Source organism: Blennius ocellaris, assembly GCF_963422515.1.
Source record: "Blennius ocellaris genome assembly, chromosome: 24".
In the NCBI taxonomy this organism is placed as follows: Eukaryota; Metazoa; Chordata; class Actinopteri; order Blenniiformes; family Blenniidae; genus Blennius; species Blennius ocellaris.
In genome coordinates this window covers 11268560-11279380 of record NC_137673.1, presented here as the reverse complement: position 1 = coordinate 11279380, position 10821 = coordinate 11268560, and the positions used below count along the sequence as shown (strand labels likewise).

Here is a 10821-nt window from a genome sequence, read left to right as displayed (position 1 = left end):
CTAATTCAATTCAGACAATAATACTTTAGAGAGCTGGGCTGCTACATGAGCTGAAATGAGCAGCTGATCATATTCAGAAGAGACTGATCACACTGATCCTTGTTGTTCATTTCTTCTTCTGAAGAAGGTTGGAGCCCCGAGGAAGTGAAAGAAGAAGGAGCTTATTATTGTCACTGATGTGATCTTTGTTCTTCTGGAGAGCTGAATTGATGTGACAGCAAACAGAAGCAGTGTCCAGTGGGAGGACAAGTCAACAGCCAAGCTTACTGGACATCAAGACAACAAGTCCAGTTTGTGTAAAGGAGGACAAAACGCTGCAGCAATTTAAAGTGTATTTAAAAGATGTTAATAGGACTAAATTACAGTTCAGGGTGAAAACAATGAATTAAATAAGTCCAATGTGATTAAAACTAGACACTCCTATAGATATATTTGATCTTCCTGTGTCTCACATAGAGTCTAAAAGGTTCAAACAGAGTTGGACTTTCCAGGCAGCAGCAATAGTGTGTTACTCTAAAAGGCCAGCAGGGGGCGCATAGTGATTGAAGGCAGTGGAGCCCCCAGGCGGAGTCCTGTACGTACTGCACCTACAGTTTATTTGAAGGTGTGAACATTTATTTTGAAGGGGTGTTTGCTTTTGTCTCTTCCTGGTGAGCCGTCAGCAGAATGTGTTGCTGGGCTGTTTTCCTCTGTGTTTCTGTACACACCCCCGGGGCTCGCCAACCACCATCTTCTCTGTGCACAGAACGGAAAATCCCCCCCCGGCGCTCACAACGCAGACGCTGGGGGGGAGGGGGGGTCTGTGTGGACTATGGTATTGAATCCTGGCGGCGCCACTGATTGGAGGAGCCTCAAAGCTGCACAGAGGCAGCTGCATATTAAATCCTGCAGCCGAGACAAACGCCAGCTCAACCTGTCTGCCTCTTTGTTTCCTGCTACAGGATTTAATGTCACCCTCCATGACACACACTGGGTCAGGGGGGCAACAATGGCAGAGTGAGTGAGAGTTTGGAGCTCCAGCTGGGAGATCAGTGACTCTTCATCCAGGAGAGATCAGCCTGCTTTGAAAGCTGAAGGTGAACATGGAGCCTGTCAGAGCTGGACAGTGAATTGTCCAGTGCAGCACCTTGTTCTTCTACCAAGCTTTGAAATGTGGAGCTCCACACGGCTCTGCCACAGTCACAGGACTAAAGTCTCAGTTTCTCATGGAGATCCTCAGTGTGGATCATCTCATATCAGCCTGATGTCTGACCTTTAGTGGAACACAACTTTCACTGCACACAAACTCAAACATGGAGTCTTACTCTAGAGTCTCCAGACCACAGAGTGGACTCTCCAGAAAACCACACAGCTGCTCAACTCCTGAATCCTGCAGCTGGTTCCCACCCAGGTCCAGATGTTTCAGATGTTTCAGGAGGGAGGGGTTGGACTTCAGAGCTGAGGCCACAGAAGAACAGCTGATCTCTGACAAACTGCAGTCAATCAACCTGAATAAAGAGAGAAAGCATGAGAATGAATGAGGAGAACCAATCAGATGTGTTGATGGAGAAATGAGCAGCTCCTCATTACTGAGTCCTGATCAATGAGCTGTTCTGTTGTTGTGGATCTTCATCATCACCCTCATCATCCTCATGTCAGCACAACCTTCACACTCCTCCTCATGTCCACACACATCAGTAAGAAGCTGCTGAGCTCAGTCCATCTCTCACTGCAGGACCAGAGTCTCACATCACTAACATTCCTCCTTCTACAACAGTAACAGACAGTCAACTGACCTCAGAGTCTCCAGACTACAGAGTGGACTCTCCAGAAAACCACACAGCTGCTCAACTCCTGAATCCTGCAGCTGGTTCCAACTCAGGTCCAGATGTTTCAGATGTTTCAGGAGGGAGGGGTTGGACTTCAGAGCTGAGACCACAGAAGAACAGCTGATCTCTGACAAACTGCAGTTAAACAACCTGAATAAAGAGAGAAAGAAGTGAGATTAGAGGACAAAGTGTGATGTTGAAGTCATTGAGAGTGAAGAAGGTTCAGACTGGAAGACTGAACCTTCTTCAGACTTTTCTTTATTTTGTTCTTTGTTTTTTATACTTTTGTTTTTGCTTTTGTTATAATTGTTGTGATTATTTTGGTTTTTGCTCTGTTGTTGCTCAGGCTGGTTTAATCTTATGGCAGTTGGAAAATATTTGGATCACTGTGATTATTGTATTTATAAAAAAAAAAAAAATGTAGCACTAACAAGGGTATTGTACGTATCTCCCCACCAAGTCTATCTCTGTCTTTCCTCTCCTCTCCTCTCCTCTCCTCTCCTCTCCTCTCCTCTCCTCTCCTCTCCTCTCCTCTCCTCTCCTCTCCTCTCCTCTCCTCCACCTCTGACTCTGGTTTCTACAAAGTTTCTCTCTGTTGGAGGAGTTTTTCTTTCCACAGTCACAAACACACCTGCTTGCTCATGTGGATATGTTGGGCTTTTCTATTTTCTCTATAAAAGCACATTAGAATGACTGTAATGTATTTAAAAATGTCTTTTTTTTTATAAAAAAACAAACAAACATGCTGATCACTAACATGCTGCAGAGCTCAGTCCACCTCTGTCCTCCAACATCTGGATCCTCCTAAACTCCTCAACAGATTCTACCTCCAGACAGTGAACTGACCTCAGAGTCTCCAGGTTACAGTTTGGACTCTCCAGTCCAGAACACAGAACCTTCACTGATGAATCCTCCAGCTGGTTCAAGCTCAGGTCCAGAAGTTTGAGATGGGAGGGGTCAGACTTCAGAGCTGAGGAGATCACTTCATAGTGAGGACCAGAGAGGTCACAGTCATAAAGTCTGTAATGAGACACAGAGAGGACAGGACGTTGTTATGAGGACACTTTGTTGGACATCAGAGCTTCAGATCATCTTCTCTGGGTTTGACTTTGGCTTCATGTGGACGTGAAGGAGAGAACATGGAGTTCCACATGTTGAGTTCATGTCTTCAGTTCAACATGTGGAAGTGAAGCTGTGGAGTGGAGCTGGACGTCCTGCTACTTGTTTATATTCAACGTCCTCTGGACGAGGGTTACGACATTGAAAGGTACAAGATCAAAGATCCTGGTCGTCAGCAATTCTTTGTGATATTTTATTATTTCAGTCTGGACATTTGTCAGATGATGGTTCTTCTACTAGAACCACTGAAGATCCAAAAGATCAGTTTTACTGAGTGCAGATTCATGTAAATATTTCTCTTCTTAAAGCAGCAGGTGACATGTTTAGTAAATCATTCTATTTCTGACTGTATTTCATTTCTTTCTTAGCAGGACGAGGAAGAAGATTCACTGAATTGATCTTTGTTCACGTCATTCTGAGTTTCTTTATCTGGTTTTTAAAATTCTAAAATCAAATGACTTTAATCAAAATGATCATTTTGGTCTTTTTCTGGATTTTTCTCATCATCAGATCTCATGAAGAGAAATAAAGCATCAGTGATCTGATCTTCATCATCAAGATGATCAGTACATCCACAGTGGGACTCACAGTGCTGAGCCACATGTTTCTTCATGACAGATCATTGAGGAACATCTGCACAGAGGAACTGCAGGAACTACTTTCTACAAACATCACTGAGACATGTGACCATGAAGACATGTGGACTCACCGAGCCTCCCTGCAGTTCCTCACAGCTGGGATCAGCCTCCGTCGTCCCTCCTCTGAGGTCTGGTACTTCTGCAGGTCCAACTCCTCCAGGACCCGGTCTGACATCTGCAGCATGTAGGCCAGAGCTGAGCAGTGGATCTCAGAGAGGTTCTTATCTGATCTGTTCTCTGACTTCAGGAACTTTTGAATGTCCTGATGGACTGAGACGTCCTTCATCTCCGTGAGACAGTGGAAGATGTTGATGCTTCTGTCAGGAGACATTTCTTTACTGTTGATCTTCTTCAGATTCTGGATGACTCTCTGGATGGTTCCTGGTCTGATCTTTGTCCGACCCAGCAGACCCTCTAAGAGTCTCTGGTTGGACTCCAGAGAGAGGCCATGAAGGAAGCGGACAAACAGGTCCAGGTGGCCATTCTGACTTCTGAGGGACTTCTGCAGGACTTTCTGCAGGAAGTAGTCCAGAGATGGGAAGACATAATTGATTCTGAAAAACTGAGACCCTTTGTCAGAAAATGTCTTTGGTTTGTGTCCCCAGTCCTTTCCAATGAAGGTCTTCAGTTCTTCGGTCTTCCTGCTGGTGAAACAGTGGAACAAGTCGACTGCAGCCAGAAACTCCTGAACACTCAGATGGACGAAGCTGTAGACGGGTTTCTGGAAGATCACAGACTCTCTCTTGAAGATCTGAGTACAAATTCCAGAGTGCAGCGAGGCCTCAGTCACATCCAGACCACATTGCTCCAGGTCTTCTTGGTAGAACATGATGTTTCCTTTCTCCAGATGTACTAAGGCCAGCCTGCCCAGCTTCAGAAGAACCTCCCTGTCAGCCTCCGTCAGCTCCTGTGGACCCGTCTCATGTCCTTCATGGTACTTGAGCTTCTTCCTGTGTGTCTGAACCAGCAGGAAGTGGGAGTACATGTCAGTCAGGGTCTGGGGCAGCTCTCCTCTCTGCTCTGTGGTCAACATGTGCTCCAGAACGGTGGCAGTGATCCAGCAGAAGACTGGGATTCCACACATGATGTGGAGGCTCCTGGAGGTCTGGATGTGGGAGATGATTCTGCTGCTCAGCCCCTCATCACTCAGCCTCCTCCTGAAGTACTCCTCCTTCTGGGCGTCGGTGAAGCCTCGCACTTCTGTCAGTCTGTCCACACATGACGGAGGGATCTGATTGGCCGCCGCCGGTCGGGAAGTGATCCAGACCTGAGCCGAGGGCAGCAGATTCCCCCGGATGAGGTTTGTGAGCAGCAGGCCGACCGAAGACTGGTGTGAGACGTGGACCACCTGCTGGGAGCTGCTGAAGTCCAGAGGAAGTCTGCTTTCATCCAGACCGTCAAAGATGAAGAGCAGCCTGCAGACCGCCAGCTCCTCTGCCGTCACCTTCTGTAAGGCTGGATGGAAAACCTGGAGCAGCGTGAGAAGACTGTAGGGCTGCTCTCTGATCAGGTTCAGCTCCCTGAAGGAGAGCACCACCAGCACCCCCACGTCCTGGTTCTCCAGGCCCTCGGCCCAGTCCAGACTGAACTTGTGCACCGAGAAGGTCTTTCCACTGCCGGCCACGCCGCTGGTCACAACCACTCGGATGTGTCTGTGCTGCTCAGCCGAGGCTCTGAAGAGGTCCTGACACCTGATGGACGTGTCCTGGAGGCTCTGCTTCCTGGACGCCGTCTCCAGCTGGTTCAGCTCCGGTTCCCTCTGGAGCTCCTCACTGTGTCCCTCTGTGATGTGGAGCTCAGTGAAGATCCTGTTGAGGAGGGTTCCTCCTCCTGCTTCCTCACTTCCTTCAACCACACGTTCACATCTGCTCCTCAGACTCTGCTTGTGTTCCTCTAGAACCGTCTGCAGACCAGCACCTGCTCAGAGACCACAACAACAATCAGACTGACCACAAACCAACAGCAACACAACAAGTCCAGTGAAGACAGACGAGTCCCTCAGCAGACACGTGTCCACTCTTACTGGGTGCAGCTCTGCTTCTGGATCTTTCTGCACACTGAGGACAGCAGGAGGCTCCTGATGAACCACCCTGGTCCCAGTGTGAGCTGCTGCACCGTCTGCAGACCTGGTGTCCACAGCTCCACCAGACTGGGTCCTTCAGGACGTCCTGACACAGAGGACAGCAGGACGGCTGCTGCTCAACGCCGTCACTCCTCTTCTTCTCTCTGTGGACACCAAGCAACGTTCACTGAGCGACACAACACAAAGATCCAGCTTCAAAATACTGGAACTGAACCTGAGAGGGAGCAAAACTTCTGTCACTCTGGTTTTGAGGAGATGAAAGGAACAAAGAGTTTCTTACTTTGTGTCTGAAGGTCCAGGTTCACCACTGAAGACTGGTGGATGGTGTTTGGACCGGTTACTCTTCATAGACAACCTGCTGGATACTGAAGACCCTGCTGTGTGTCTGAGCTTCTGACCTCTACACACACACACACACACACACACACACACACACACACACACACACACACACACACACACACACACACACACACACACACACACACACACAGTGAAGAGGAGTCAAGTGGATTCTCTTTATTACTTCAAACACGTCAACAGTTCACATGTCAAACATTTCAACCAGCGATGATCCGTCACTTTCTAATTTCTTCCCAACCCGTCACCTCACACTGCCCCCATCCGTCACAAAACACCGTCCCCTTACTCTCTTCTAATGTGAGGAGGACAAGCAGCCACATCAAGCCAGGAGTTTCATCTAGAATAAAGAAGAGGAATGTTCCTGAAAGGCCCAGTCAGTCACCAGATCTCAATCCAACAGAGCCTGAATTTCACCTGTTCCACATGAAACGTGGGTTAGAAAGGCCCACAAAGCAACATCCAGTGAAAGGAGCTGCAGTGAAGCCTGAAGAGCATTCAAATAGAGGAAACCCAGCGAGCGCCTGGTGACGTCATGACTTCACACTTTCACACCGTCATTGCCTGCAAAGGCTTTTCAACAAGTGTGAGAGATGAATGTTGGATTTTCTCTTATTTCATTGCTTCAGTGACTTTTGAGCCCCTGACATGAAGGGATTGTGTTTCAAAAGACTTTAGTTGCTCACATTGTTATGTGATGTTTGACTTAAAGCCACTGAATGAAAGCTGAAGCCTGAACTTCACCTCCATCTGGAGAATTTACTTTCTATTTATTGTGCTCATATTCAGGACAAAATGAGAAGAAGTGTGTCTCTGGACTAATATTTGTGGAGCAAAGTGTAAGTTAGTGATGTGGGATGTTTGGACTTCAGGGTCATCTGGAGACTTCCAGTTCCTTTAAAGCCCTGTTGGGAAGGTGACACTGCTCTGACCTGGGATCAGGTGAAGAGGAGTTCTAAACTCTGCCCTGAAAGACAACACATGATGTTCTAGTGTTGGTTCTGTCCACTGCTTGTCCTTGTGTCTTTCATGATCACATTGGGACTGATCATGGTGACGGTGGAATGTCTCTGCACCTCGTCTTCTTTACTGCAGCTGTTTTTCTGCTGCCTGTTGGAATCACTTCAGCTCACTTTGGATCATTGAAACCATTGAGCCTTGAGACGAGTCAATACAGCAGAGCCACTTTGAACACTGTTCATATTTCTATGGAGTTTACATTGAGTGTGGATTCTTCTGTTTGCTCTTTGAGTGGCTGCAGGAGTGTGTGACGTCTCTTACCTGTCCACACACTCTGGTGTGTCTTCTTCATCCACGTCACTCATGTTGAGTCAGAGAGAAACACACCAACCTGGTCCACACACACACACACACACACACACACACACACACACACACACACAGTAGAGTGAGATCAGAGAGTGACAGCCGAGACAAAACAGAGAAAGGAAAACAAGATGAAGAATAAATAATAAACAAACAGAGGAAATAACGTGAGAGAAGAAAATATAGAAACGTGGAAAATAGAACAAGTAATATGATTAATGTCAGTTGGAGGTTTCAGAGAAAAATGAAGCGTCTGGATGATAAATAATGAGACGATTGAATCGTGTGTGTGTGTGTGTGTGTGTGTGTGTGTGTGTGTGTGTGTGTGTGTGTGTGTGTGTGTGTGTGTGTTGGATTGAATGTTTTAGACTGACACCAACCTGAGCCAATCAGAGTGAAGGAGGGCTGAAGCCCCGCCCACTGCTTATTGTTGAAAGAGTTTCCATAGAGAAGAAAAGAGGTGAAGAAAGGAGTTAATGGAGGTTGAAATGTTTGTCCAACAGGTGAAGAAGAAGAAAGCAGCTGTCAGTGGTTTGTGATGGTGTGAATGAAAGAGGAAAAGAGAAGTGAGAAAGTCTTTCTCTCCGTTGTGGAAGCTTCTAAAGAGCTGCCAGAGTCTCACCTGAACTCTCTTCACTTCTTCTTACAGACACTTTTCCATGTGTGAGGAAAGTTGTGGAGAGAAGAAGCTGCTCTTCGTCCCTCTCAGTCCGTCTCTCATGTCTGACAAGCACAAAGTGACGGTTTGTCCTCTGACACACCCAGAGCAGGACATTCCTGAGAAAACCTGTTTGAAACCTGCTTCATGACGTCAATGTGAACTTTAAAGTGAGGTGGAGCTTTAATATCCAGTTTATTTGGAGGAAGAGTTTTCTCTCATTACAGGGCTGTTCAACATGTGGCTCTTCAGCTCCTCTGTAGCGGCTCCCTGAAGCTTCACTGAATCACACTGAAACCAACATTGTGTCGCGGTCGCACTGGGAAGAAGGGCTCACATTAGAAGGGGGCGGGGCCAGGTGACGTAGGCAGAGTGAGGAGGTGTGGTGAAGTAAGAGGGGGCGGAGCTTCACCTGTTGGAATGTTTGGCCTGACAGCTTCAGTCTGTGTGGAGAAATAAAGACTGTCCACTCCACTCGCCGTCTGTCTGCTTCCACCACTTCCTCACTATTTGATGTTCATTCTATTCACACACATGTGAACGTTTGGTTTCATTCCAGACATTGTGGCTGAAACGTGCAGCTCTGTTGGCTTCTGGAAGAGGAAACACTCCAGAACAGACGGGAGTTCTAGACCAGGAATATCTACCAGAAATGATTGTAAAAGCATGAATGGCTGAACTTTGGACATTTCTTTGTTCTCTTCTTTATTTCCTGCTGCCTGGTGTCCTGATCCTGCTCTCACTCACCCCTCCCTTCCTGAGAGTGTTCACTCCTCCCCTCCTGTGTTCCCCTTAGCTCCGCCCCTGTGTTCTCCTGCTTCCTCCTCCTGGTCACAGCTGTTTGTAATTGTCATTAGTGTCAGTATTTAGTTCTCCTCACTGGGAGCTCTGGTTGCCAGTTCATCTGTGTTCTCACACCAGTCGTACCAGCAGTTTTCCTTGTGTCTCCTTTGTGTTCTGACCTCCTGCTGCCCGACTTCTCCTCCTGGGTTTCCTTCTCCTTGCCGGTGCTGGTTTTGACCTCGGACTGCCTGACCTACATTCTGCCTGCATCTTTTCATTCAACACATTTGAACGGAGCATCTTGTCTCCTGTAGATTGGAGTTCCACGAACCCTGACGCCTGGGACCTCAGTCAGCTGGGGACTGAATATTCTCTCAGCCAATCATGGGGAGTCTGACAGAGCTCACGTGTCATGTGGCCTGGTGATTGGCTCAGCAGCGGTGGGGGCGGGTCCCAGAATCAACCAATCCATACACTGTCCCTGCAGCACTGCAGGACACTTTACCTGCGTAACACCTGCAGCACTGGTGGGGTTTTGAGAGACGGAGACAAATCACAGTCGTCTCTGGCACATGTCTGGATGTCATGCTGAGACACATCGTCCAGCCAGCTGGACACTCTCCGTCTCCTGATTCTGACAAACCCCCACTCCACGCCAGATGTGGAGGCTGAAAGCAACTTCACATGGGGAATCAACCTGATGTGACCTGAGATGTAAAGTCCGAGGTGGAACTGCTTTCTTCTCTCTTGGTCTCTTGTCTTTCTTTACCTTCTGTTCCTGCTCCACATCATCAACCTCTTCATCTGATTCTCCTTCACCCTCCTCATTCCACTCTGCCTCCATCACTGCTCTCTCCTTCTGTTTACGTCCCTCCTCCTCCTCCTCCTCCTCCTCCTCCTCCTCCTCCTCCTCCTCCTCCTCCTCCTCCTGCTGCTGCAAACAAAAACTGATCTATTTCAACCTCCTCAGTCTTTCTACCTTCCTGCTTATGTTTCACCACCACTTTAGTTTCTTGTCCAAATGGAGAGTCACAATCAAGTTTCAACACAGAAGCAGTAAATGTCAAAGCTCCATGCTTTAACCTGAACATGAATTCTCTTGGGGATCTGAAATGACCAGGTTGTCTGTGTGATCAGCCATTAATCATTGCTCCAGCAGTGCTTGTGCATTTTCACAACATGACTTCACCATCGCCATCGTCTGTAGTGATTCAAATAATCTCACATATACTGAACAAACGGTACTTTACGGTACGGTACTTTACGGTATGGTACTTTACGGAACTACAAAGTGTACCCAGACCCAACTGCACCGTCCCACCACAGAGAGCGTTAGAGAGAATCCACAAAAAGAGAGGAAACAGAGCCTGAAGCTCAGTGGTGACGGAGGCTTAGTATGTTGGAACTCCTTGTTTCAATCCTCAGCTTCTCCAAGCTTCATGTCCAGATTCATGGCAGGAAGCATATTTAGCCATGTTTCCACCACACAAACAGTGACGGGAAGGAACAGAGCGGTATGGAGCAGTAAGGTAAAGCCTCATCAGAGCCAAATCTTGTTTCCTCCACAGAAAGTAGGTCAACATGCAGGCGGGGTTTAGAGCTCCACAGGTATGTGACGTTGTAACAGTCGTCTGAGCCGGGTGGAGATCTGGATCTTCACTTAGTGGCTGGGTGTCGCTGAGTGCTCTGGTGATGTCTCCTGTTGTGATGTCTCCTGTAGTGATGTCTCCTGCAGTGATGTCTCCTGTATGATGTCTCCTGTAGTGATGTCTCCTGTTGTGATGTCTCCTATAGTGATGTCTCCTGTAGTGACGTCTCCTGTTGTGATGTCTCCTGTAGTGACGTCTCCTGTTGTGATGTCTCCTGTAGTGATGTCTCCTGTTGTGATGTCTCCTGTTGTGGTGTCTCCTGTATGATGTCTCCTGTATGATGTCTCCTGTTGTAATGTCTCCTGTTGTGGTGTCTCCTGTATGATGTCTCCTGTATGATGTCTCCTCTTGTGATGTCTCCTGTAGTGATGTCTCCTGTAGTGATGTCTCCTGTATG

The 10821-nt window shown here is 47.6% G+C and overlaps 3 protein-coding genes across 20 annotated transcripts in view; 1 reads left to right on the top strand and 2 right to left on the bottom strand.

Moving 5' to 3' along the window:
* Positions 1–8981, bottom strand: part of LOC308147504 (NLR family CARD domain-containing protein 3-like) — a 10931-nt gene extending 1950 nt beyond the window's left edge. The window contains exons 1-6 of the mRNA XM_080519699.1: positions 7957–8981; positions 7290–7359; positions 5929–6048; positions 5589–5791; positions 3637–5482; positions 2655–2828 (exon numbers count right to left, since the gene is read on the bottom strand). Of these exons, the coding sequence (XP_080375825.1) occupies positions 2655–2828; positions 3637–5482; positions 5589–5791; positions 5929–6048; positions 7290–7333 (2387 nt within the window). The 5' untranslated portion in view covers positions 7334–7359; positions 7957–8981. The remainder of the gene's footprint in view (positions 1–2654; positions 2829–3636; positions 5483–5588; positions 5792–5928; positions 6049–7289; positions 7360–7956) is intronic.
* Positions 1–10821, top strand: part of LOC308147501 (NACHT, LRR and PYD domains-containing protein 3-like) — an 835749-nt gene that overhangs the window by 456060 nt on the left and 368868 nt on the right. The window lies entirely within an intron of this gene.
* Positions 1–10821, bottom strand: part of LOC308147500 (uncharacterized protein) — a 1504609-nt gene that overhangs the window by 1412152 nt on the left and 81636 nt on the right. Inside the window, 2 exon segments of the mRNA XM_080519675.1 lie at positions 1305–1487; positions 1776–1958. Of these exon segments, the coding sequence (XP_080375801.1) occupies positions 1305–1487; positions 1776–1958 (366 nt within the window).